Source organism: Spea bombifrons, chromosome 7 (assembly GCF_027358695.1).
Source record: "Spea bombifrons isolate aSpeBom1 chromosome 7, aSpeBom1.2.pri, whole genome shotgun sequence".
Lineage (NCBI taxonomy): Eukaryota > Metazoa > Chordata > Amphibia > Anura > Pelobatidae > Spea > Spea bombifrons.
The window spans coordinates 16234568-16262500 of NC_071093.1; the positions used below are offsets into that span (position 1 = coordinate 16234568).

General features: G+C 43.1%; 2 protein-coding genes across 2 annotated transcripts in view; both read left to right on the forward strand.

Annotated features, from left to right (window-relative positions):
* Positions 1-10: 10 nt before the first annotated feature.
* Positions 11-14319, forward strand: WDR12 (WD repeat domain 12). The gene is made up of 13 exons (XM_053470669.1): positions 11-490; positions 1704-1798; positions 3887-3981; positions 4442-4548; positions 4666-4781; positions 5358-5512; positions 6226-6271; positions 10816-10901; positions 11783-11923; positions 12724-12829; positions 12983-13115; positions 13603-13675; positions 14062-14319. The coding sequence occupies exons 1-13, from the start codon at positions 450-452 to the stop codon at positions 14137-14139; spliced, it is 1272 nt and encodes a 423-aa protein (XP_053326644.1). The 5' UTR covers positions 11-449; the 3' UTR covers positions 14140-14319.
* A 4793-nt stretch (positions 14320-19112) lies between these two features.
* ICA1L (islet cell autoantigen 1 like) overlaps positions 19113-27933 on the forward strand; it is a 65490-nt gene continuing 56669 nt past the window's right edge. Inside the window, exon 1 of the mRNA XM_053470665.1 lies at positions 19113-19381. The gene's annotated coding sequence lies outside the window, so the exon portion shown is untranslated. The remainder of the gene's footprint in view (positions 19382-27933) is intronic.

The window sequence follows — 27933 nt, forward strand, 5'->3', positions numbered from 1 at the left end:
CAAAGCAAACCACAAACCGTGATTTATTAGCGCCCCAGTATTGGAGGTTTAGAAGAAAATAAAATATATATTTAGATAAATACCTTTTTCATTTTAGGTATCAAAATCATAGTAACCTTGTAAATGTGATAGTTTTTAAGATGGTCACAGACTCGTTGGAAAATGAGTTATATATTTAAATTTAAAGCACTGGCACAGAAACGCCATCATTGCTGATATTTATGTTATGTTTACGATTTTTGAAATTAGGTGAATATGTTTCTAAAATGTTTATAATATATGGCTGTCCCTTTAAGACCAGGCATAACTAGTGGCTGAAGTTCGATGAACTCTGATAGCAGGGCTGCTCCTATCAGACACGTGGTTGGCTTGCATAGCCAGCATCGCGCATAGAGTTTCTTGTCACATTTATTTCTGTTAGTCGCACGAGTCGAGGTATTGTCTTAGTTATGTCACAGATCCAGGCACGGTTCTTCACCCAAAATCTAAAGTAAGTTTTGGACAAAACCCCCGTTTTCAATATTATTCGTATTGTCGTAAATCGCCGATTTATTTAAACGTGATCGGTGTCCTGGTTAGATAAAGCGGCCTATGTGAATGTTTCCCTTATATAAAACCTTTTTAGCGTGGCCATTGATTCACATTTAATGTTATTTTAATACCGATTTATGCTGTTAATGTAAATTTAGCCTGTTACGGACAATTATTGCTGTAAACCACTGTTGGTCAAATATACAAACTGGCTGTTGTCCTTTTGGCCGCTGATTCTGTGATTAGTTGAATAAGAGACCCGAGGATTACAATATTAATATTACTAGACCGTAGTTCTTTAATTTGTCTTTTGGTTTTAAGATTTTTTTTTTTTATAAAAGTAAAGCGGATACCCACAATTGACAACTTTCTGCGGAATTTGGTGTGGTGCTTCTGTGCCCGGTGTCACTAAATAGTTAAAGGAACAGCACTCCTATAAAGGGAAAATACTTCCAAACTTTATTCCACTTCTACATTCAGTCATTCACATGTGGCTCAAGTGTTTAAGAACATGCCGTTCCGGTCTAACAAATAACTATTTAGCTCTACACCCTGTTTAAATTCAGTGCGCAGGAAAATGATCAATATGATTTTCTTTAATTAAAATGGTGTTAAATGGTTTATAATATGCCTATGTTTTTGTGCATATAAAATATAGTAGTTGCTGTTTGCATTGTGTATTGATAGAGCTTGTACGTCTACAATCCATTTTATATACTATGTTCATTTCTGATGTATTCAACAACTTGGAGTAGAGTAGATCTTATATTGTGTTTGTATTTGATGGAATTTTGAAGCTGGATAGAGATTTCACAGGTGAAAGCATCTTGATTTTGGGTGGATGACTGGACATAAAATGAGAAAGTGGAGTTTACTAGGCAAACACACTAACATTGATAATAAATGATAAAAGTCTGAGACCACCTATTGTTTATCAGCACACTGAGAAGGACCCCCTGACTAATTAAGGTGTGTGACATTTGACTGCCTTATTTCAGAGGAAGGTTGCCACTGAAGAGCATGTTGTTTGCTTCGCTGATGCTGAAAGAGAAAATGGGCATGACATTACCCCTTCTCCTTTTCCTGTACATCTTATGTGTGCTTATGATGTTCATTTTGCATCATCTACTGAAATTATTAATTAAAACCTTCCAAACTGCCTTTCTTTTTAGGTATAAAATAGATGATGTTCCATTCTCCATTCCTGCTACTGCTGAGGTTACAGATCTTAGTAATGTCATCAACAAAGTTCTTGAAAGCAAGAATGGTAAGAGATGTCATGTTTGCTGTAGCTATGTTAGTAATTTTATATTAAAATCTGTATTTTGAAAAACCTAGTGTTATTAGGAGAGAGGTGGCTATGCCGCTTTCTAGATGTCTAGATTCACTTAGAGCAGGGCTTGACAAATTTGTTGTGAATCTAGGCGCCAGGTAAAAAAGTTAGGAGCCAGGATTTTTTTTAAACTAACAGTTGGTCAGGAGGGATCCGATCATCATCAGCCCACTTACTAAACTCACAGCGTTTGACCTGGAAGCACCCTGGACTTTCAGGTCAGTGCTGTTTGTTTTTTTTTTTTAAATACATTTTTTTCATTTTTTTAACTCTTTCGATGCTGATGTTCCATTGGAGCACAGCAATGACAGATATTTAGTCCCCAAAAGCTTGTGGGGACAAATGTTAACCCCTGCAATGCCACGAATGTGTCATACACAATTGTGGCATTGAAGGAGTTAACGCTGCACTGTCGCTCTCATGGAGTGATCAGGCAGCAGGGGGGTGTTGGGGCTGGTCTCCACACTCATGGCAGACCAAAGAACCCTCTCACCCTGTCCCTGAAGCTGCCTCTGGCAGCTGGGAAGCAATTGCTGGTCTATAGACCAGCCACTGCAGGGGGGAGTCTATGATGACTGCTGTAGGCTTCTATGCCTACAGGAATCATCAAAGGGCTTGTGGGGGCTCGTTTTTTTGCTGTTGCTGGTCTGCCTGGGCTTCCAGGCAGACCACCAGCAGCAGAGCCCCTTACAAAACGGGAGTTAACCCCTAAAACGCCGCGATCGCGGCATTGAAGGGGTTAACGCTGCACTGTCGCTCTCAGGGAGCGATCAGGCAGCGGGGGGTGTTGGGGCTGGTCTCCACAGTCATGTGGAGACCGAAGAACCCTCTCCCCTGTCCCTGAAGCTGCCTCTGGCAGCTGGGACTCAATTGCTGGTCTATGGACCAGCCATTGCAGAGGGAGTCTCTTTGATGACTGCTGTAGGCTTCCATACCTACAGGAGTCATCAAAGGGCTTGTAGGGGCTCGTTTTTGCTGTTGCTGGTCTGTCTGAGCTTCCAGGCAGACCACCAGCAGCAAAGCCCCCAAAACGGGAATTAACCCCTAAATGCCGCGTTCGCGGCATTGAAGGGGTTAACGCTGCGCTGTCGCTCCCATGGAGCGATCAGGCAGCTGGGGGGTGTTGGGTGAGGTCCCCAGACTTGTGTGGGGACCCAATCAACACACAAACCCCTTCCCTGAGGCTGCCTGTGGCAGCTGAAAACACGATTGCTGCTTTTCCAGCAACCGCGTTTTCAGCCTACAGGATCACTCCGTGGGAGTGATCTCAGGCTCGGGGGCGGGCTCTGAGTGGCTGTGCTGTCTGCCCAGACTTCTGGGCAGACAGTAGCAGCAGCGCCCCCGTGTGGTGACTCAGCCTCTTACATCCACAATTTTTTCTGGATGTAAGAGGCTGACAAAACCTAGGCGCCAGGACAAAATTCTCTGTCGCCATGGCGACCTGGCGCCTGGGATTTGTCGAGCCCTGACTTAGAGTGCTACAAATATTTCTGGAGGACATCTCCAGAAAGATGTTAGATATTCTGGCCAGAATTCAGAGGAGAGCTGCTAAATGATGAATGGTTTGCACAGTGAAGATTATCAGGAAAGTCTAATGAATATCAACATGTATAGTCTTGGATGAGAGAAGAAAAGAAGAGTTTTGATAGAAAAACCTAAATACGTAAAAGCATACAACAAAGTACAGAAGGGGAGTTTTTCCAAAACAGTATAAATGGTAGAACAAGAAGTCGCAATCTACTTAGTGGATGGTCGATATGTGGAACAGCCTCCCAGCAGATGTTGTAGAGTCTATACAGTGATGAAATTTAAACATGCATGTAAAAAGACATATAGCTATCTTGAATCTAAGACAAAACCAACGACGGATTAAGGTTTTGAGTCCGTACAGCAGGAAAAATGGAAAGTCTCTAGATGGGCAGAATGGTTCTTCGTCAATGTTGCTATGTTTCTTAATAATGCAAAACAGCCTGTCTTAACAATCTGATCCGATTCTCATGTACGCTTCCTTTATTTATTCAGATGATCATACACATGTGGAATTTGATTTCCTCGTCAAGGGACAATTTCTGCGTTTGCCCCTCATCAAGCATATGGATGCTGAGGGGCTTTCAACAGTAGGTGACGTGATATTTATCAGGTTTATTACAGCATTCATACAATGTTTCATTTATTACACACACTTGCATTTAACAGTCTTTGAAGATGGATATATTTGAATTGCAGTTTCATTGACTTCCTTCATTCTTGAGTGTCAAATGAACATTGAACACAAAAGGAAGAATGAAGTCTGTGATTGCAATGTGATGGGTTCAGACCCAGCATTAACAGCTGGACTGTGCCAGCAGAAGCCACTAGGATATATAAGTAAATGTGCTGTGTAGAAAGACCTGTTGTGAGCCTTTTACATTTATTGTGAGGTTGTGTACTTTATTTTTTTTTTAAATGTGCTTGGTTTCATCTGTTTTTTATGTTCTTTCTTATCTTCACAGTAGATGACATGCCAACTAACAAGTTTTCCTTTTCCACTAAATACAAATGGTGTTGATTTTTTTTTGTCATCTTTATTTCCTGTAGGAAGAGGTAGTTGAAATTGAGTACGTGGAAAAGTTCACGGCACCTCAGCCCGAAGAGTGCATGCTTCATGATGACTGGATCAGTTCTATTGCAGGAGCAGAAGAATGGTTAGACTGTCATTATTATTATTATTATTATTACTTAAGGAGGTAGCGCTACACCATTTCAAAAATTGAAAAAATGGATTCTGGCAACTAGACTGTTTAATATGTTTTTACTACTAGGATTCTGACGGGTTCTTATGACAAGACTGCTAGGATTTGGTCGCTGGAAGGAAAGCCTATTATGACTATTGCTGGTCACAGTGAGGTTGTTAAGGATGTGGCCTGGGTGAAAAAAGGTAAGTGCATTGCACAACTACACAATATGTTGGTGCTTTATTAGTAGCAATACAGTGTAAGGCATAGTATTGTCCACTGGTGTATTGTAGACTGTGGCATTTTTGTTTTATTTTAATTTTTTCATGTGACCGCTGCAATCCCACAAACGTTTGAAAAGCAAAAACAGAATAATTTGCAATCAACCCTGCATTGTTTAAATTACATCTCACATAAGATGGGATAGCAAAAAAAGGCAATCTCTCCATTACACAAGATAAAATTGTTGTAAATGTGTTGTGTTGCTATATAAGGTTTTCATGCATGGCAGTTTGGGCAAACTTCTCCTGCAGAACTGGGGTTAGGAACTGGGGTTAGGAAGCATATTCTGTAGAAATCCCTTCATGCATTTACAAAGAGGACCAAGCAGATATTTAAAATGGGCACTTATCTATCATATGCATAAAACGGTCTACAGATTGGAGATTGAAGGGTAATTAGAATGACTGTTCGTAGGCCACTTTATTTATCATTAAAGAATCACAGAACAGGCCTAACTGACTATTGTGTTATACATGTTCTTATAAACCTCAATGCAGATAGCCTGTCATGCCTGCTGCTAAGTGCATCAATGGACCAAACTATTATTTTGTGGGAATGGAATGCGGAACGGAACAAAGTAAAGGCCCTCCATTGTTGTAGAGGTCACGCTGGCAGTGTGGACACAATCGCTGTGGATGGATCAAGAACCAAAGTGAGCTGAGTGTTACGATTTATATAGTGCAAAGGCAATATGACCAAAAGTATGTGGACACACCTATATGAACTTGTTGGACATCATATTCTAAAACTGTAGGCTTTTATATGGCATTGTCAGGGAATCCAGCCAAAAGCACATTTGTGAGATCAGGCCTGGACAAGAAGGCGTTCCCTCACAATCAGCGTTTAAATTCATCCCAAAGACGTTCAGTTGCGGTTAAGGTCAGGGCTCTGTGCAGGCCACTGGAGTTCCTTCACACCAAACTTGTCAAACCAGGCCATGTTGGAACAGGAAAGTGCTTTCCCCAAACTGGTGCCACAAAGTTGGAAAGTAGAGTTGTCACAAAATATCATTGTATGCTGTAGCATTAACATTACCCTGCGCTGGAACTGAAGAGCCTAACCCAAACACTGAAAAAAACGTCCCAGACTGTTATCCCTCCTCCACCAAATTTCGTGGTAGGCATTGTGCAGCTGGATTGTGTAAAATTAACTGCTTTCACATCAGTAGTCATAAAATGTAAAAATGATCAATCTTACTGATAAAAGGGATAGATGTGTCAAATGGCATGCGAGTAAGCATTCTTAAAGTGCATTTTTAACTGGCATTACGGCAGATTTACGTTCTGATGTTTTTTTTAAAAAAAATTGTGCGCAGTAATACAATATTTTACTTGAAATTTAACACATGCTTGTCTTTTGCTTTAGTTTTGCAGTGGATCATGGGACAAGATGCTGAAGATATGGTCAGCAGGTTAGTGTTTGTTTCACACAAACTACAGCAGTTGAGTGATCATCTGCTGATGTTATAATAATCTTGCATTTCTGAATCTCTGTACCTTCCAACTTGACTGGATAGTAGGGCTGCAACTAACGATTATTTTCATAATCGATTAGTTGGCCGATTATTTTTTCGATTTAATCGGATTAAAAAAAAAATCATTTATTTTAAATTATTTAATAAAGTAGCATAGGATGTTTTTTCTTGTTTTTATTTCCCCAACCTGCCCCCAGTTATGCATATTTGAGCCCAGGCTTGCCACACTGCCCTCCCAGACATGCCACACTGCCCTCCCCACATATGCCTTATATACCCTATATGCCTTATACCCCCAGATATGTCACTCCGTCCTCCTCAGGTATGCCGTATACCCCCTTGATATGCCATAGTGCCCTCATAGGTTTGCAGACTCGTTCACAGACACAATACTTTTATAAATAAATACAGGATTAATCTTCACTGCCCCCAGGATTTAGATTCCCCTCAGTTTGCCCCCCTTTACCTCTAATTGCACCTTAAGTTAACCTTATTAAATTAAATCCTGAAGAGAAGACCCCATTAACCACAACTGCCCCTATATTAACCCTGAAGACCCCATCAACCACAACTGCCCCTAAATTAACCCTAAACACCCCATTAACTATAACTGCCCCTAAGTTAACCCTAAACACCCTATTAACTATACCTGCCCCTAAGTTAACCCTAAACACCCCATTAACTATAACTGCCCCTAAATTAACCCCACCTCCCCTAACTTTCAGCAGCCCAAATATTAATTTTATACTCAGATGAGTGTCACAGCCATGGCGATGCTAAGGAAATGCAGGGAGGGACTGGAAAAAGGAAGTGGGCGGGCCAATCGGCAGTGACTGCAGGGAGGAACTGTAAGTAGCAACTGCTGCTGTGACTCCTGTGAGTCACACTAAACGGATTATAACACGAGGGGTATTTTTCAGAGCACTTGCTCTGAAAAAACCCTCATTTTATAATCGATTCAACTAATCGATAATGAAATTCGTTGCCAACGAATTTCATTATCGATTATCATCGATTTTATCGATTAGTTGTTGCAGCCCTACTGGATAGTGTAAAGGTTTGATTCTCTGAATCAAATACTCGGTATCTATGTAATAACTATTGGTCTGCAGGGGTTGATCACCGACCACCCTTTTTAACCATTTTTTGTTGGTTTGTCAAATCTCAATAACTTTGGACCTGACACCACTGTAAACTATCTCAAATTTAAAACATAACTTCTATGCAAGCTGGTTTTAAAATACGGGAGTGAGAAGAGGTAATGACAGAAAAAGAGGGATGCAGGTTATGGAAGGAACAAAGAGGGGTATATTTGGATAAGAGGATAGAGATATAGGGGTATGTGGAGTCAGAGCCGGACTTAGGTGTTCTGGTGCCCTGTTCAAACTACTCCTCTGGCGCCCCCCCTCACTACCCCCCCTCTGCCCCTTCAAACTACCCCCCTCTGCCCCTTCAAACTACCCCTCCCTGACCCTTCAAACTATCCCTCTCCCTGACCCTTCAATCTACCCCCCCTCTCCCTACTTCTCCTTATCCTAACTTACCTTGAGGAGTCCTGCCGGCACACACCCCAAAGGCCGGCCCTGTGTGGAGTTAAAGGCTCCGTAGGTCAGGTTCAGAAGTTAGTGTCATTCTGAAGGGTATGGGGAGCCAGTTTAGTGATTGGCATAATGAGGAACGGTGACAGAGAAATATTAGTTCATCTGCAGTGTTGATGATTGATTGGAGGAGACAAGTTATTAGGAAGTTGCATTAGTCACAAGGAAGTGGATTAGTATTTTGGTTGTTTGCTGTCAGAGCAATGGGTGGATTTGCAGATGTCTTTTAAGTCAGCAGGATTTAGTTAGTGAGGGACGAAGGTGAGAGCAGTGACACCATCTAAGATAGCGACAGCGACAATCATCTAAGATACACATCACAAAAAGATTTAACAAAATCGATTTGCAATTTCCAGTAATAAACTTAAAAACAACAGTGTACATATGTGTAAACAATGTGCTTTTCTGATTATGTTGAACATTTTCTTCAGCCATAACCCATGTTAAACAAATGGGTCCAGTAAAAAGACTAACCAAATGAAAACTGGCCCAAAATTTACAGCAACACTAATTTCATTTAACCCCTTCCGTACCAGCGTTCTCTTACTGCGTCTTCCCTTGAAGACCGCCGTTTTATTTAAATATTTTAATTCCTTGCTCGTGATTCGCTTTAAGTCGATCACATGCACGGAATTCAGGGGGAGTGCCTGCTACGGATCGCTGAGGACACATCGATGACGTACCTGGTACGTCCCTGTCTGTGGGTGACACCCACCAGGAAGTACCAGGTACGTCACCCGTAAAGAAGGGATTAAAGCTGTTATTAACTAACAAGTGTACTTACTGCCTTACTGACACCTACAACTCTGCCCTCTCTCTCACCAAACAGCTCTACTTCTCCACTCTCATATCCTCTCTTTCTTCCAACCCACGACGCCTTTTTTCTACTTTCAACTCCCTTCTCTGTCCCTCCACACCCACACCACAAACCTCTCTCACTGCCCAAGATCTTGCTACCCACTTCAAAGAGAAGATCGAGACTATTAGAAAAGACCTCTCTTCCTTACAACTCCCTCCTACACCACTCAACACCACTCTCTCCACTCCTACTATACTAACTGCCTTTTCCCCTACAACCGAAAAAGAGATAGCCACTCTTCTTTCTTCCTCTCACCCAACAACCTGCCCCCTCGACCCCATCCCTTCACACCTCACAAAGTCTCTGTCCATCCCTTGGTCCATCACTTACCCACCTATTTAATCTTTCTCTGTCATCTGGAACTGTACCATCTGCCTTCAAGCATGCGCTAATCACACCCATTCTAAAGAATCCTTCCTCAGATCCCGTCTGTTTGACTAACTACCGCCCTATCTCTCTGCTTCCTTTTACCTCTAAGCTCCTTGAACGGATTGTGTACAATCGCCTCACTAACTTCCTCTCCTCTAATTCCCTCCTTGACCCTCTACAGTCTGGTTTCAAACCCCTTCACTCTACTGAAACAGCTCTATCAAAAGTCTCCAATGACTTGCTCTCTGCCAAAGCAAAAGGTCACTACTCTGTTCTAATTCTACTGGATCTCTCTGCTGCTTTCGATACTGTTGATCACCACCTTCTTCTAGACTCACTTGCTTATATAGGCATTCGAGATACAGCTCTCTCCTGGATCTCCTCATATCTGTCTAACCGTTCCTTCTCTGTCAACTTCTCTGGCAAGACATCATCACCCCTTCCACTTTGGGTTGGTGTCCCCCAAGGCTCAGTCCTTGGCCCTCTGCTGTTCTCTCTTTATACTTCCTCTCTTGGCAAACTAATCAACTCATTTGGCCTCCAGTATCACCTATATGCAGATGATACCCAAATCTACCTGTCTTCTCCCGATCTCTCTCCATCTCTCCTGTCCCGTATTACCAATTGCTTGTCTGCTATTTCTTCATGGATGTCACAACACTACCTGAAACTTAATCTTTCTAAAACTGAACTCATTATCTTCCCTCCCTCCATCTCCACTCCACTACCTGAATTCTCTATCGCCATTAACAACACGACTATCTCTCCTACTAACCAGGCCCGATGCCTTGGGGTCATCCTTGACTCAGACCTCTCCTTCATCCCTCACATTCAGTCCCTCGCCAGATCCTGCCGCTTGCACCTAAAAAACATCTCTCGTATCCGCCCATTCCTCACCCAAGAATCCACAAAAACCCTGGGTCATTCCCTTATCATTTCCCGTCTTGACTACTGCAATACTCTTCTGGTTGGCACTCCACTGTCTCGACTCTCTCCTCTACAGTCTATCCTAAATGCCGCTGCTAGGCTCATCTTCCTTGCACGTCGCTCCTCTTCTGCTTCCCCCTCTGTGAAACCCTCCACTGGCTCCCAATTACCTTTAGAATTAAATTTAAGATCCTGGTACTGACGTATAAGGCCATCCATAATACTGCTCCTCCGTAGATTTCTGACCTCATTAGCAAATACTCTCCTACTCGATCCCTACGTTCCTCCCATGGGCTAAGGCTCTCCTCCTCACTCATCACCTCTTCCTTTTCCTGTCTACAAGATTTCACTCGAGCTGCCCCATATCTCTGGAATCTACTCCCAAGGAACCTTCAGCATTCACCCTCCCTCCCAACATTCAAGAAACATCTAAAAACCCACTAATTCAGAGAAGCATACCATCTTAGCTGCTAGAACTTCCTTGTCATCGATACAACCACCACAATACCTCTCACCCTTTCTCTATGCCCTATGTTTGTCACCCAATTTCCCTCTAGATTGTAAGCTTGCGAGCAGGGCTCTCTCCACCAAATGTATCGGTTTGTCTTAGTCTGTCAATTCTTGTCTTGTCATATCCCTTGAATTTATGTATTGTATTAAGCGCTGCATAAACTGTTGGGGCTATATAAATAAAGGATAATAATAATAATAATGTTATTGTCCCTTAGTCCCCACGGAAGAGGAAGATGAAATTGAAGAAACACCAGATCGGCCTAGGAAGAAACAGAAAACAGAAAAGCTCGGTCTGACAAGGGTATGTCCAAATATAGAGCTTTCTTTTGATGCTGTAGTTAGATAATTAGCTGAAATTAGGATGAGAAATTTAGTAAAAACTAGCAAAAATAAGAAAAACAAATCCCCTCCAAATTTATCAATTCAGGTGTCCTGATTTCAGGAATACCTAATTTGTATAAAATTTCCATACTTTCCCAGGACTTATAGGGAATCATAAGTCCAATCCCTGTCAAAGGTGGGCAAAGAAATTATTTACTGCGATTTTTATTTTTTCCACCCCACCAACACTTCTGCATTGCTCATATAGTACTCTATAGGGTAGGATGCTGGCTTCTGCTGACAGGGTGGGTCCAGGCTGTCAAACGACAGCCGGATCTCCCGTGTAGTGGCAGGGATGTGTCCGTATGTGTTTCTTTAGGTGCATTTTATGGACGTACCGGTACGTCTATAGGGGACTGAAGGGGTTATAATTACTTTTTTTCTCCCATCAGAGATTTTATCACTTTCTAAAGTTTTTTCTTTTTTTAAAAAAGAGTCTGGTTTTTGCATTATATAATTCTTCCCTTTCATCAAAGGTGTTTATGATTTTGGGGATAAGTAAGATATCTAAATAGTAATTAATTAGCAGTACCTCTCTGCTACTTAGTATCTTAATTCCAATGGAAGCAGTAAGGGTGTGTTTAGTTTTTTACACATGGCTTCTCCAGTTTGGCTTTATTGTTCAACAAATCATGACACAGTGTAATAGTCATGTGTTGTCGTTTATCGGCGGTTGTATTTACTAAAGAACAGATTGTTATTATGTCCTCAAAATGTAAAACCATAGAACACACAGTGCCTCAGTTCTGACTAAAATTTATTTTAAGGTGTGAACAAGCATTCATCTGTTTGTTTTCCCAGACTCCTATTGTTACAGTCTCAGGCCACACCGAGGCCATTTCTTCTGTGCTGTGGTCTGACACAGATGAGATTTGCAGTTCATCATGGGATCACACAATTAAGATCTGGGATGTTGAAACCAGTACTTCTAAAACCTCCTTGGTAAGGTTTTTCTGTGGTATGCATTACATGTTATATTTCTCTGTTGTAGTTAAGTGGGTAAAAAAACAAATTGTAGCAAATGTCTCCGAAACTGTAATTTTAAAACTATTTGTGTAAGTAGAAAGCTTGTGTTCCTGGCTGGATGACGCACAAAATTCCTCAAGCCTAGGAACCTGTGATATATTGATCTTGTTTGCCATATACAGATTTCCTTCATAGGAAACCTCTACTATTGATAAAAGTGGATGTGCTTTCTGTGCATTTGCTCGGAGGTCTTATTAAACCCCTGGAAAATCCCAATTAAGCCAAATCTGGCTCGTAGTATCAGTAGGCAGTGGATAGGTTCGACAAAATCTCTTGCATGTCATGGAACTGGGGTGTTGTGGAACCTACCAGGGCATCTTTTGCCATGTGTCATTCAGTGATCTCACACAAATGATGCATTTGGAAGGGGGTGGTCAAGACAAGTAGGGCTTTAGTTTGAAACCTTAATTATACATATGACACAAATGTTGGGCAGCCCCCTTCCTGCTGTCCCCTGAGCAATCTGCACTGCAGTGCCAGTTTTAAGTACAATTTAGGTCCCTGGTTCTGGAGGCAATTTTATGTGCCATGCCTAGTAAGTTGTTGGTCATTAACGGGGCTATATTTGTAAGAGAGAATTGCTTGTATTGCTGTTTCCCTGTATATTCACAGGTACTTGCATTTGATTTATTGGTATTGAGCATTTAAAACAAATGACCAGGGTTTTACTTTTTGGTTTCTGCATCTATAAAAGATCTATTTTTATTTTGTTTCAGACAGGAAATAAGGTATTTAACTGCATTTCTTACTCGCCACTTTGCAAACGCCTCGCATCTGGAAGCACGGACAGGCATATCCGCCTCTGGGATCCACGGTCCAAAGGTCTGTTCACTAGATGCTTGGAAGCACGATATAATGCTATTTTTTCAATATCGTATGCCTACTTGCAGTCCCACATAAAGTCATAAACATTCCGTAGTCCAATTTTAAAACGGCATTCGTGAGGTTCTAAATTTTAATATTTTTATCTTGTAGATGGGTCCCTGGTTTTGCTTTCTCTGACTTCGCACACAGGATGGGTCACAGCGGTAAAATGGTCTCCTTTTCATGAACATCAGCTTGTTTCTGGATCTCTTGACAATATAGTCAAATTGTGGGACACCAGAAGGTATTACAGTTGGGAACAAGAGTTTGACTGAATTTGTCTATAAGTAAATGCATGCTTTCCTGTTTGGATTCATCTGGTATATTCTCTGCATTCCCTTTAAATATACATTACGTAAGTACAGTGTAAAAGTGGATGCAATGGCAATTGGGGTTGTCAAAACAATATTTTCCTAGTCCAAACTGTGTACCTTCTCCTTTACTGTAATGACATCATGTTGTGTATAGACCAAAGGGATAAGAGTGTTTTACAAGATACAGTTAATACAGAATTGTGAAGACACACCCACATACATATATATATGTGTGTGTTAAAGTTCTGTGTAAGTTAAAACATATATATATATTTTTTTTTAAATAGCTTTTGCAAGCTTGAACATTTTTTATATATTAACTTTGTTTGCATGTTAACATGACGAAATGCATGTTCTAATTTGATTTATATGCAGTACTTCCCCCATGAATTAAATCCTTTTTTTATTTATGATCAGTCCCAAAGCACCACTTTATGACTTGGCTGCTCATGAGGATAAAGTACTCAGTGTTGAATGGACAGAAGCAGGGGTAAGGACAATTTATTTAACCCCACTTTTTTATATATATGGCATTATGTTGTATTTGTGGATGAATATTGTTTTATTTGTTCTAATTAAGCAAGGTGGCTAAAGAGTATTTCATTTTTTTGGGTCCATGAGGTAATTACTGACTCTGGAGTCCAAAAAGGGTTTCATTGAAAAGCACGACTTGTTTACTTGGTCTGTTTGATATCTGCATATACATTTACAATATTAGTGAGTGAGTTCAGCTATGAACCCTGTGGTTCCCCATTTATTTTATTGCTAATTTGTCAAGGAAAAGGCATAATGGCTTGTAGTATAATAATGGTAAAAATGAATGTGCTATGTGGTGTTACCAGTATATAAACCATGCGTTTTCTTTTTTCCCCACAGCTGATCCTGAGTGGAGGGGCGGACAACAAGCTTTATTCATACAAATATACAACATCACCATCAGATGTGGGAGCATGAATAACGAACATTTATCATTTGCAATGACTTTAAAATATTTTGTCTATCACCTGAACTGTTTTGGGAGAAAACCCACTTTACAATCTTGTCACCCATTTATCAATGGGTCATACATATTTATCCCATGGCATTGTTGGATCTTTGCTGCTCTGTTTGGAATTAAACAATGTTTTATTTTAATATTGTGTTACTTGTGGATTTGAAGGATTTATATTTGTGCATTGTCAAATTACATCACTTTTACATCAATATTCTAAAACTACAAAGTTAAGGATTAACCCCTTCAGGTCCGGGATTTTGATACTAAGGTGTCGCTAAAAGACCGGAGCCGTTTTTGCTATGTCTTTCTTCAACTGTAATTTCTCTCTTATCAATTAGTGCTCCCACACAAATCATATATTGTTTTTTTCAGCACAAGTATGGCTTTCATTTGAAACCATATTAAGCTGGGTAGTACATTGTTTTGTTTGAAATAAACTGGAAAAAGTGGGGAAAAAAATGCATTTTTTTACAGTTTTGTATACATACAAATTGTACACACATTGAACCAATGGGAAAAATTATCCAAAATATATTCATTAACTTGTCCTGATTTGGAAACCACCCAACATGGCCAGGATTTTCATCTATTTTGACCAGTATAGGGCAAATACTGCAAGGCATGCATCACGTTTTTAAAATGTAATTTTTTTCAAATTTGGCATGGTAGTCTAATAACTGCAATAGTTGTCACAGATACTGATTATTATACAGATATATTATTATATGTTTATGAACAGTAGATAAGTCAAGGTGTACAACTAGGGTCATTTTGACACTTTTCAAACGGATTTTATCGTCAATGGCTGCCAAATTTTTTATTTTTTTTATTTTTTTGTGTGCATATGTTGCAATGTTGCTTTAGATTTCATATTATATTGTGTATAGAATATGTGCAACTGGAGAAAAAAAACACCAAATTGTGTTCACCAACATCCCCCGGTTCCAACAAGGCCTCACATGCATGGTTCATGCATTTTTTGAGGAAGCTATGAGGGCAAAACTGGGACATGCACATTTTAGTTTTCAAATTTGGAATTTTCAGAAATTGGTTTACTGGGCCCATATCCCATTTGGGACATTTTGGAAGCCCCCCACTGTAAATTACCCCATAAAAGTATATATTTATGAACAGCAGACAAGTCAAGGTGTTCAACCAGGGTAATTTTGACAGTTTTCAGGCAGCCATTTCTTCACTGATGTCTGCCAAACTTCACAGGGAAATTATTTTATTGTGTTTTTAACGCATATGTTTCCTTGAGTAACATAAACTGAAAAGATAAAAATGTGGTTTTTTGGCAGGGTGTATTTTTTTAAAAAGTAAGAAGGCATTGTGAGTTGCAATCTGCATTAAATAAATCTTTCTCTGGACCTGTGTTTTGCCCCGGACAGGAACAGGAACAGTAGCATCATCATGAATTGTGCTTAACATGCACTCATCCTTCTCGTCCCTATATTTTACAGCCAACAGTTCTTCTTGGCGTAAAGCTAAGGATACCCCAATTTTTAATTTGGTTTCCCTAATCTGTTTTGGAAACCCTATTCTGTTCTGCCTTATGGTCCCACAGGCCAAGGTGTTCATGCAAAACAACAACTTGAACAAAGGGACACTTGTGTAATAGTCCATGTACAAGTGGAACCCTTTGTTCAGTAAGGGGCAAACAAAGTTCACCTGAGCAACCTGGTGGGTCAAGCTGGGCATCTTTCCCCTCATAAACCCGGAAGGAATATGTGTAGCCACTACTGCTCTAACATAATTTATACAATTTAACCCCGTACCGGGAGCGTTTAGAGGGAATATATTGCTTGAACCCTAAACGGCCTTTAAATTTCATTAGGGACTCATCAATACTAATTTCTCGCTTAGGGGTATAAACTGCAGCAAATTTGGTTTGGAAGTGAGAAATAAGGGGGCGAATTTTAAAAAGCATGTCATATTTGGGGTCATCTTTGGGAATGCACTGGGTATTGTCATTGGAATGTAAAAAGCAGAGGAGGAGTGCATACCTTCCCCTGTTCATGGTGTTGGAGAAAATTGGGGTTGAAATAATGGGGTTTGTGCTCCAGTAGGACTTTAAAGTGGGCTTTTTTTATTATCCCCCTTATCATGGTGAGTGCCCAGAATGTGTTTAACTCGCACACATCAGTGGGTGTCCATGCCTTTTGCTTGTTTGCTTTGGCTTTATTGCTAAATTCCTGGGCAGCGTACAAGTTAGTTTGGTAAGCTAACGCCTCCCAAAACTCATTGCCCATGAACAGCTCCATAAACTGGCATGGGGTAAATTCTGTGACATCAGGATGAATGCCGGAATTGGCAGTGAAGGGGGAACATCTGGAAAAGTGCCAGCTGCAGGGATCCACTCATCAGAGGGATCAGGAGTAGTAGAAGCAACACGGCTCCTGACCCCAACATTTTATATGCCTCTTCCACCGTATAAAACCTATCCATTTTTTTTTAATATATATTTTTAGCCCTACCTAACCCTAGACCCTAACCCTAATCCCTACCTAATCAATTCCACACTAACTGATAAATTCACCACTAAATAACCTACCCACAGCCACCCACCCACAATTTTAAGAGAAAAAAAAAGAATTAACTCCTTAGGGTCAAATACTGCTGATCAGAACAATGGTCACCAGTGAAAAAAATATATAATTTTTTAACACAAATCGTTCAGCACACTCTTCAACAACGTTTTCTGTCTCTCTCCAACTCACAACCATGAGTGAGGAGGAGGGAGACAGGGTAATATAGGCAGATACAATGTTTACAAACATTCTATCTGTCAATATTCAAAAGTATGCACGTGATTCACTTTTGACCCCTTCAATCCCAGGGGTTTTTGGTACCTCAAAGCCCGGAGCAATTTTGCCATTTTTGGGGTTTAGCGATTATTCTCCTTTCCTGTGAATAGTGTACCCATGTAAACTATATATTGTTTTTTCAAGGAGAGATAGAGCTTTTGTTTGATACCATAGTTGGATGATTAGCTGAAAATTTAGAATGAGAAATTTAGTAAAAACTAGCGAAGATTAGAAAAAAAACTAATTTTATTTACATTTTCCCTCTGAATCCTCACAAAATTAGGTAAAGTGATGGAAAATCCCATCCAAGTTTATCAATTCAGGTGTCCTGATTTCAGAAATACCTAATTTATATAGATTTTCTAGAAGGCAAAAAAAAAACAACAACCCAGTTGTGGCTCTTTCCAATTTTGCACAAACTAGGGAAAAAAATCCTTCTTGACCCCAGTCAGATCTCTCCTTGGATCAAGAAGTTGTTCCCCCATAATTTAAATATTGTATCCCTGAATATTATGTTTTTGCAAGTATTCATCCAAAAAACTACCTCTGCAGGCAGATAATTTCACATCCTTATTGTCCTTGCTGTAAAAAAACCTTTCCTTCGCCTTAGACTAAATCTCCTTTCTTCCAGTCTAAATGCGTGACCACGTGTCCTATGCATAGTCCTGTTTATGAATAGATTTCCACACAATGGTTTGTATTGGCCCCGAATATATTTGTATAATGCTATCATATCCCCTCTGAGGTGCAGTTTTTCTAAACTAAAGAGATTTAAATTAATTAACCTTTCTTCATAACTAAAGTGCTCCATTCCTTTTATTAATGTTGTAGCCCGCCTCTGCACCTTTTCCAGTGCTATAATATCCTTCTTTAGAATAGGTGCCCAAAATTTCACAGCATATTCAAGTTGTGGTCTTACCATTGATTTATAAAGGGGCAAAATTATATTTTTATCCCATGAATTGATGCCCCTTTTTATACATGACAATACCTTACTGGCCTTTGAAACTGCTGACTGACATTGCACATTGTTTCCTAGTTTGTTGTCTATAACAATTCCCAAATCCTTCTCATTTGTTGTTATCCCTAATTCACTACTATTTAGGGTATAAGTTGCTTGTGCATTCCTAACCCCGAAGTGCATAACTTTGCAGTTATCTCATTTATCTACATTGAATTTCATCTGTCATTTGTGTGCCCAGTCCCCCAGTCTATCTAAATCCCTCTCCAGCAAAGTAATATCCTGCTCACATTGTACTACTTTACAGAGTTTAGTGTCATCTGCAAACACGGAAACATGACTTTCAGCGCCTATTGCGAGGTCATTTATAAATATGTTGAATAAAATTGGTCCCAGAAAAGAACCCTGAGGGACACCACTTACCACTTTTGTCCAGCTTGAAAACGTTCCATTTATGACAACTCTCTGTACTCTATCTCTAAGCCAATGTTCTAACCAAGAACAAGAATTTGCATCCAGACCAATTTCTTTCAGTTTGAATACTAACCTATCGTGTGGAACTGTGCCAAACACCTTGGCAAAATCCAAGTAGATTACATCCGCTGCACTATACGTCTGCAATACATGGGCAGCATCCATTGTTGTGGTCTGACCCTCCTTCCACATCACATGGTTGTGATGCCACCGTACATTCAGCCCCCATGTTTTTTTCTTCCATATATTTTATTTAACTAACGTTAAACCTAACTGTCTAAGCAAATCTAGTGCACAGAGCACCTATCCTAACCCATCCAATAATAGTTGCTTATTACAAATAATTACACTTAAATCATTCTCATTTCACTGTACTTTATATGTAATTATATATAAAAACAAGGAAATGATTTAATATGACTCTTGTGCATATAGTATAATTTTGCAGGGACATAAAGAAGGCGGTGGTCACAGGAAATTATAGTCTAAAGCCCCTCCTCTCAAAAGATACGGCGCCTTCCTGTTGCTATGGGTTACGATACTTCCTGCTTTGAAAAAAAAATGGCTGAGTGATAAGGTTTGCGCATGCGCACTACATTGGTCCATTGCTTGGTCCTCCTTTGCCCTTACTGTGATAGCTGAATCGTGCCGCGGCCCCCTGACCTTCTCCCTCCGGTTTATCCAGGTACGACCCCCCGTGCTTGTGCTGTTTTATCAGCAACTGCCAGCGTCCACCATCTCCAGCGGCTGGTACATTTTTTGTTGTCATGGTAACTGCTGAAAGAAGCAGGGATGTGATGTAAAAGCAGTTTTTCGTTAACCAGCGTCTGGTGTTTTTTTTTTTATTTCTGGTTAAATAGCAATGAACTGCAACAATAAGAACATCTATTTAAACTCGCTTTATTAGAGTTCTGTTAAATAAAAAAAAAACGTGCCTACACATGCAGTTTCTTATGTAAGGTAATTATTGTTTTCACTGATTTTACTTAATTGCTTGCATTTTATATTCTGCATGTTTCATTGGGCTCATTGTGTTAATCCTATGTGTATATTGCCGTATAGGCTATGCTAACGTTTGGGCTGCAGGGTTTCCATTTTTAGCAATAGCAGCCACAATTAACCCTATGTAAGCAGTAGCCTTCATCTAAAGTGAAGATACAGTAAATGCCGGATAAGTTGACATCATTTTAATGCAAACTGAAAGCCAGGACCTTTCAATTGGTTCTGTTCATGAGATCACACCTTAATAATGTGATTGACCGCTGTGATTCTTCTGAGGCTGAGATGGGCAGCTCTAGGAATAAGCAATTTTGTTTATTTCTTTATATGTGGTGGGTTATTGTCCTGCTGGCATTTAATATACTGAAATAATTTTTACTATGCTATTTGTTGTTAGAAAACGTATTTTTAGATTTGAGAAGCGTGTTTAATGCAGTTAGCACCCTTTTTTGATTATTTAATTTTTGTAAGAATATGATGATACAATGACAAATCTTTAATCTTATGCAATTCAAAGGAAAATACACAAATCCAATAAATAGAAGTACAATGCCATGGGGAGATCAAATATTGCAATATGTCAGGAAAACTCATGGTTGTTGCCAGGAGTGTGCACAGAAATAGGTTTAGGTAGTAAGTAGGACCAGGAAACAGGTTTCCCTAGTAAACTGGATATCAGTGAATTAACTGAACACCACAGCGTTATAATCTCAGGGCAGGACCACCAAACATGTATATATAATATGTATATATAATCTTGTTATCATGGCACCTGTCAGGAGGTGGGATATGTTAGGCAGCAAGTAAACATTTTGCTCAAAGTTGATTAGTGTTAAAAGCAGGAAAAATGGGCAAGAGTAAGGATCTGAGCGACTTTGACAAGGGCCAAATAGTGATGGCTAGACGACTGGGTCAGGGCATCTCCAAATTTGCAGCTCTTATGGGGTGTTCCTGGTCTGCATCAGCCAGTATCTATTAAAAGTGATCCAAGGAAGGAAAAGCAATTTTATCCAATGTGTAGCGAAGTGGATAGGAAGGGCTTTAGACTGGGTAAAAGTTATTTTGAAACCTGAGTAGTCCCCTATGATTTTAAAGAGGTTGGGGAGAGAAGTGAGGGAAGAGGTAAGAGTCAACATGTACTTTCTGAATGTGTTGCAACTTTTTACTTCCACCACCACCACAACCTTACAGAGCTCCAGATTTTCACAGATTGTAGTAGGGGTTTGAGACAGATCACAAACAGAAGAGGGGACATAGGACACCCCTGTCTGATCGTATTATGTGTTTTCAAAGAGAAAGGGGACACACAAGGTATTAACCCCTTAAGGACAATAGGGGTTTTTACTCGTAGTATATTGTGGGACAATGGCTATTTTAACATTTTTCGGTGTTCCTGTTTAGCTGTGATTTTCTTCTTTCTCATTTCGTGCTCCCACACATATTATATATTGTTTTTTTCAGGACAAACAGGGCTTTCTTTAGATACCATTAATTTTATCATATCATCTAATTTACTATAAAAAAAATGATAAAATATGGGGATTTTTTGTTAAAAAATTACTTTTTCTCACTTTTTAAACAGAAAACTTTTACTCATCTGCAAAAACGAATGAAAAAACCTGCTAAATAGATTCTACTATTTGTCCTGAGTTTAGAAATACCCAATGTTTTTATGTTTTTTTGCTTTTTTCTGCACGTTATGGGGCAATAAGTACAGGTAGCGTTTTGCTATTTCAAAACTTTTTTTTCCAAATCTGGTAATTCTTCGCCCCATGTGCCATTTCGGGTATCTTTGAAGCCGGCCAATGCAATTTACCCCATCAAGTCATATATTTTTAAAAACTAGACACCCCAAGGTATTTCACATGCTGGTAATTTAACCCTTTCCATGCACTAATTTTACCACCAGCCTTTGTGAAACTTTATGGTAGTACATTTTTTTGTATTTTTTTCACACACGTTGTACTTCAGGTATAAATTTATCGCTCCTGGTATATGTCCCTGTCAAACAACACCCCAATATGTGTTCAGTAACATCTCCTGAGCGCAGTGATACCCCACATGCATGGGTTTGTTGGGTTATTTGGGAGGTAAAAGGCCGCCTTTGTGAGGTGTGTATTTTTTGGCCATTTAGACATCTGATCCTACTGCCCCATGTCCCATATTTGGGACACCTTTGAACCCGGCCAATTCAATTTATCCCATCCACTCATGCATTTTTTAATACGAGACACCCTATGGGCATTTGTAATGCCAATATTTTAACTCTTTCCCTGCTGGAATTTTTGTAAAGATAAAGAATTTTAGGACTTGCTTATTAATTTTTTTTTTTTTTTTGGTGACAGTGGGGATTTTTATATGTTACCATATTATTTTTATTTTTTTAAAACATTTTTTTTTAAAAAAAAATTTTAATTTTTTTTTTTTTATTTTTTTTTTTTTTTTACTAATCACTCATTAGTGAGCTGGGCTCCATTGACCTTGCATGGTTGGATGCAGTACCTGCATTCAACCTGCAGGAGGAGCTCGAGAGTTCACAAGAGGGTCTGGATAGACCCTCTATGAACTCATTTCTATTGTTGATGCCATCCTGTGAATGACGGCAACGTCATTTACAGGATGGCACTTGTGGTTGCTCCTCGGAGCAATCACAAGGTGATCGGGGTAGGGGGGTAGTGTTGCTGACATGCCTCGATATCGAGGCATGTCAGTAACACCATTTATGCTTAGGAAGCGATTCAGATCGCTTCCTAAGCTGTTTTAGCCGGGCGCCGCCGCGATCTTTCATGATCGGTGCGGCGGCGGCCATTTTTCTTCCGGGGAGGGCTGCCAAGGGCTGCCCTCCCCGGATCCACGGTCAGCCTCACTTGGGAGGCTTCCGTGGATGCTGCAAAGCCGCCGATCGCGGCGAAAACGCCGCGATCGCGGCGATGCAGCTATTTAACGGCAGCCCGTACATGTACGGGCATTGTCGTTAACCCCTTGCACGGCAACCCCGTACATGTACGTGGATTGTCGTTAAGGGGTTAATAGCACTTACAAAATTGGTAGGCACCATATCTCTGGGGAATGTACCTCTCTTCAGTATGTATTGGAGCATTGAACCTAGGTGAGGAATAAGAGTGCATTTTAGTACAGAGCAGAGAAGCCATCAGCAACAGTTTTTTATTAGGTTTGATGTTTTTTAAGAGCTACATCTATTTTTTCCTAAGTGAGGTCCCTGTTCAAGAGTTCTTGTGCCTCGTCTGAGAGAATGGGGAGATTGATTTTACTTGTTTATAGCCGACTTTAATTGAGTATTAGCATAGTGTGTATCCGGAGTGTGTTTGAATAGCAATAGTTTTGGAATATGTCCAATATGGCTGTAGGATCCGTATTTATGTGTCCTGTTTTGTCCCCTATGCTAGTTATGGTGTTCCTAGAATTCCTGTTTTTAAGTGTATGGGCGAGTAGAGAGTATGACTTATTTGCTTTGTCATACTAAAGCTGTTTAGTCCAAAAGTATTGCCTTGGATATGCCCTCAAACATAACTTTCCTGATATGATTCCTAAGTTCATTCAAGTTAGAGAAATGATTTTGATCTGGGCATTGTTTGTGGGCCTGGTGGTGAGAGCTCTGTCTCTACTTCTTTTTCAGTTAGTGTCCATAAAGACCTTGCTTGATCACAAATACTGCTTAATTTGCTTGATCACAAATACTGTATACTGATGTCTAAGGTCTATTCATTCAAACAAATACGACTGTTTTGGCTGTGGCTACTGCAGGATGAGTTGGCCATTTTCTTTAGATTTAGGAATTTTCTAGTCAATGTTTACATATCACAGGGTTTATGGTAATTACCACCATGAATAATCAATAGAAGGTTTTGTGATATGTATTGCCCTAAATGCCCGTATGTAAGATTAACTTCCACAGACATTTTTTGTACCTTTGATTACTATGCTTTAAATCTGGCAAGTTTGATGGTTTGGTCATTGTGATGGAGATTCAACAACATAATGGTTAATCATTTATGCATGAGGGGTGGTGTAAACATGGCAGCTGCTGATGGGTATTCAAAGGCTGCTATTGTCCATCCCACTAATACATTTCACCACTGGAATGCTGGATGAAAGAAAGGTTAGCAAAAAAAATTTCTTGGCACACTTGCTGCTTCTTTTTGCAACAAAACAGTACTCTTCTGGACACATGGCAACTAGAATAAAAGAGACAGCAGGCCAAGGTCTTTGAATTGTCTGATTAAGGCCTTGGTTTGGGGGGTGCTGCAATGTGCTTTTTTTATTAATGTCATATAAGCATACCTGGGAACTCTGTATTGTCTTTTACCACTTCTGCTGGGATTCTGTTCCACTTATTTACCACCCGGAAATAGGTGGAGCTTTCAAAGTACCAAACTGCATCTCCTGCAAGCCGGGGGGTGGGTCAGTTTAAAAACGCTACTACATTGCTTTGTTCATGGGGACACATTAATATTTTGTAATTAGTTGGGAATTTGTTATATAGGGTTAGGTCTATGGTTTTATTTCTTAAGAAAAATTGCAAACTAAAATAAATTAAAATGACATAGAGGTATAGTGTGGTTTCCAAATCAGGCAATTAAATAAACAAGTAAACCTGTTTAACCCCTTCAATCCCGGAGCAATTTTGCCATTTTTGCGCTATGTCGGTTCAGCGATGATTCTCTTTTCCTGTGAATAGTGTACCCATATAACCTATATATTGTTTTTTCAAGGAGAGATAGAGCTTTCTTTTGATAGCATAGTTGGATGATTAGCTAAAAATTCAGAATTAGAAATTTAGTAAAAACTAGCAAAAATTAGAAAAAAACATCTAAGTTTTTTTCATTTTCCCTCTGAATCCTCACAAAATTAGGTAAAGAGACAGAAAATTCCATCTAGATCTATCCATTTAGGTGTCCTGATTTCAGAAATACTCTTTCTGAAGATGTCGATGTGCCCAAAGTGCCCGTTCCAGGCTCGCGCTGTTACTCTAAGTCCCCGCTTTCGGCTGGCCAAGTTGCTTTAAGCAGGCATTGCAGCAGATAAACTGTGCCTATATCTACATATATCATATCTATATATCTATATATATCAGTATGGGACTCTCGCTTGATCCCTATGTCTGGGTAGGGTATAGGGACACAGGCTGCTGCAGAACCTCTTTATGCCTCGGTGCAGCCGCGAGCCGTTGCTCTAAGTCCCCGTTTTCGGCCGGCCAAGTTCTCTGAAAACGCCTGGAAGTCCATGGGGTCGGATGTGTGTATATATATATCTATATATATATATATATATATATATATATATATATATATATATATATATATATATATATATATATCTATGTTGTCTGATATGGGTCTGCTGTCTGTGTACGTTTTGGGGTGTTTTGTGCAGAAATTCCCGGCTGGAGCAGTTGCTCCAAGTCCCGTTCGAATGGCCGGCCAAGTTCTTTGAAAGTACCCGGAAGTCAACTATGACGCGGCTCCCGGGAACCTGCCGCCGGGTAGCGGGGCCCAGCGTTCCTCCCCGAGCTCCCCCGACCTCGCAGGGGCCTGCCCGGGCACGTCCGAGGTCCGCCCGAGCTGCCCGGGGCAGCTGCGGGCCGCACGGAGCCGCGGCCGCACGAAGCCGCGGGCGGCTCGCGCTGTAACTCTAAGTCCCCGCTTTCGGTCGGCCAAGTTCTCTGGAAACGCCTGGAAGTCTATGGGGTCGGATTCGCTGGCCGCGGCCGACCCGGGCTCCGTCAACTTCGGCCTGTCGGACCGGGTTTGTCCCGGTGGGGTCCCTCCATCGCCCCGGCCCGCCAGGGCCACCCGGCACCCGCCGGCGGATTGTCAGGGGAGCCGAACAAGTTGTCTGGAGCCGTGTAGTAATGCCGAGGGTTCCCCCGGACCTGCCCCGGGTGCCTGCCGCGGCCCCCGGGTGCCTGCCGCGGCCCCCGGGTAGGCGGCCGAGGGTTCCCCCGGACCTGCCCCGGGTGCCTGCCGCGGCCCCCGGGGGCCTGCCGCGGCCCCCGGGTAGGCGGCCGAGGGTTTCCCCGGACCGGCCCCGGGTGCCAAAGACCCTGTTCGCGGCCGCACAAAGCTGCACGCGGCCGGCTCGCGCTGTTGCTGTAAGTCCCCGTTTTCGGCTGGCCAAGTTGTTTGCGGCAGGCTCGCGCTGTTGCTCTAAGTCCCCTTTTTCGGCCGGCCAAGTTGTTTGAAAACGCCTGGAAGTCAATGAGGTCGGATTTGCTCCCTGCACCCGACCCTCGCTCCGTCGATCTCGGCCTGCCGGGCAGGGTTTTCCCGGTGGTGTTTTGGAACTCCGCCACGGCTCGCCAGGGTCCTCGGGCACCCTCCGCCGGATATATAGGTTTGTGGTCGGCGTCGACCACCAACACCACCACCACAACCATGACAATGAATGGGTAGGTTCCCCTGGGTGCCTGCCGCGGCCCCGGGTGCCTGCCGCGGCCCCCGGGTAGGTGGCCGAGGGTTCCACCGGACCGTCCCTGGGTGCCTGCCACGGCCCCGGGTGCCTGCCGCGGCCCCCGGGTAGGCGGCCGAGGGTTCCCCCGGACCGTCCCCGGGTGCCTGCCGCGGCCCCCGGGTGCCTGCCGCGGCCCCCGGGTAGGCGGCCGAGGGTTCCCCCGGACCGTCTCCGGGTGCTTTCGCGGCCCCTGGGTGCCTGCCGCGGCCCCCGGGTAGGTGGCTGAGGGTTTACCCGGACTGTCCCCGGGTGCCTGCCGCGGCCCCCGGGTAGGCGGCCGAGGGTTCCCCCGGACCGTCCCCGGGTGCCTTCGCGGCCCCTGGGTGCCTGCCGCGGCCCCCGGGTAGGTGGCTGAGGGTTTACCCGGACTGTCCCCGGGTGCCTGCCGCGGCCCCCGGGTAGGCAGCCGAGGGTTCCCCCGGACCGTCCCCGGGTGCCCGCCACGGCCCCCGGGTAGGCAGCCGAGGGTTCCCCTGACCTGCCCCGGGTGCCTGCCGCGGCCCCCGTGTGTCCGCCGCGGCCCCCGGGTAGGCGGCCGAGGGTTCCCCCCGGACCGGCCCCGGGTGCCAAAGTCTCCGTTTGCTGCTGCACAAAGCTGCTTGCGGCCGGCTCGCGTTGTTGCTGTAAGTCCCCGTTTTCGGCTGGCCAAGTTGTTTGCGGCAGGCTCGCGCTTTTGCTCTAAGTCCCCTTTTTCGGCCGGCCAAGTTGTTTGAAAACGCCTGGAAGTCAATGAGGTCGGATGTGCTCCCTGCATCCGACCCTCGCTCCGTCGATCTCGGCCTGCCTGGCAGGGTTTTCCCGGTGGTGTTTTTGAACTCCGCCACGGCTCGCCAGGGTCCTCGGGCACCCTCCGCCGTATATATAGGTTTGTGGTCGGCGTCGACCACCACCACCACCACCACCACAACCATGACAATGAATGGGTAGGCGGCCGCGGTTTCCCCCGGGTGCCTGCCGCGGCCCCCGGGTAGGCGGCCGAGGGTTCTCCCGGACCGGGCCTGGGTGCCTGCCGCTGCTCCCGGGTAGGCGGCTGAGGGTTCCACCGGAGCGGCCCCTGGTGCCAAAGCCCCTGTTTGCGGCCGCACAAGCTGCTCGCGGCCGGCTCGCGCTGTTGCTCTAAGTACCCTTTTTCGGCCGGCCAAGTTGTTTGCAAGTTTTCAAGGAACTTGTCCGGCCGGGGACTTTGAGCAACAGCTCGAAGTCCCCGGCCGGACAAGTTGCTTGCAAGTTTTCAAGCAACTTGTCCGGCTGGGGACATAGAGCTGTTGCTCTAAGTCCCCGGCCGGACAAGTTGTTTGAAAAACCCTGGAAGTCAATGAGGTCGGATTTGCTCCCTGTATCCGACCCTCGCTCCGTCGATCTCGGCCTGCCGGGCCGGGTTTTCCCGGTGTTGTTTTGGAACTCCGCCACGGCTCGTCAGGGTCCTCGGGCACCCTCCGCCGGATATATAGGTTTGTGGTTGGCGTCGACCACCACCACCACCACCACAACCATGACAATGACCGATCTGTTGCCCCGCGCCGGGGCACCCTATGCTGGATTTATAGGTGAGTGGTTGGTGTCGACCACCATGACCAGGCAATGATCGATCTGGTGCCCCATGCCGGGCCGGGGAAGGCAGCCCTCGCTCAGGCGGTCCCCGGCGGGCCCCCTGGTGCAGGCGAGTGCCCCACCTCCCTGGGCTCTCCCGGTGAGGCTCCAGGGCCCCTGTGGCCTGGCCTTCGGCCCCGAGGACTCCCCCGGGCTTGGGGGGGGAGCTGCCCCGGGTGCCAGACCCCTCTTCAGGCAACTGAGTTTGCTCGGCCCCGGACTCCCAGCGGTCCGAAGCTGCGGTTGTTGGGCAACCCTGGAAGTCAATGAGGTCTGATTTGCTGGCCGCATCCAATCCTCGCTCCGTTGATCTCGGCCTGCTGGACCGGGGTTTTCCCGGTGGTGTTGCGGAACTCTGCCATGTTTTGCCAGGGTCGTCAGGCACCCTACGCCGTATTTATAGGTGAGTGGTCGGCGTCGACCACCATGACCAGGACAATGATTGATCTGGT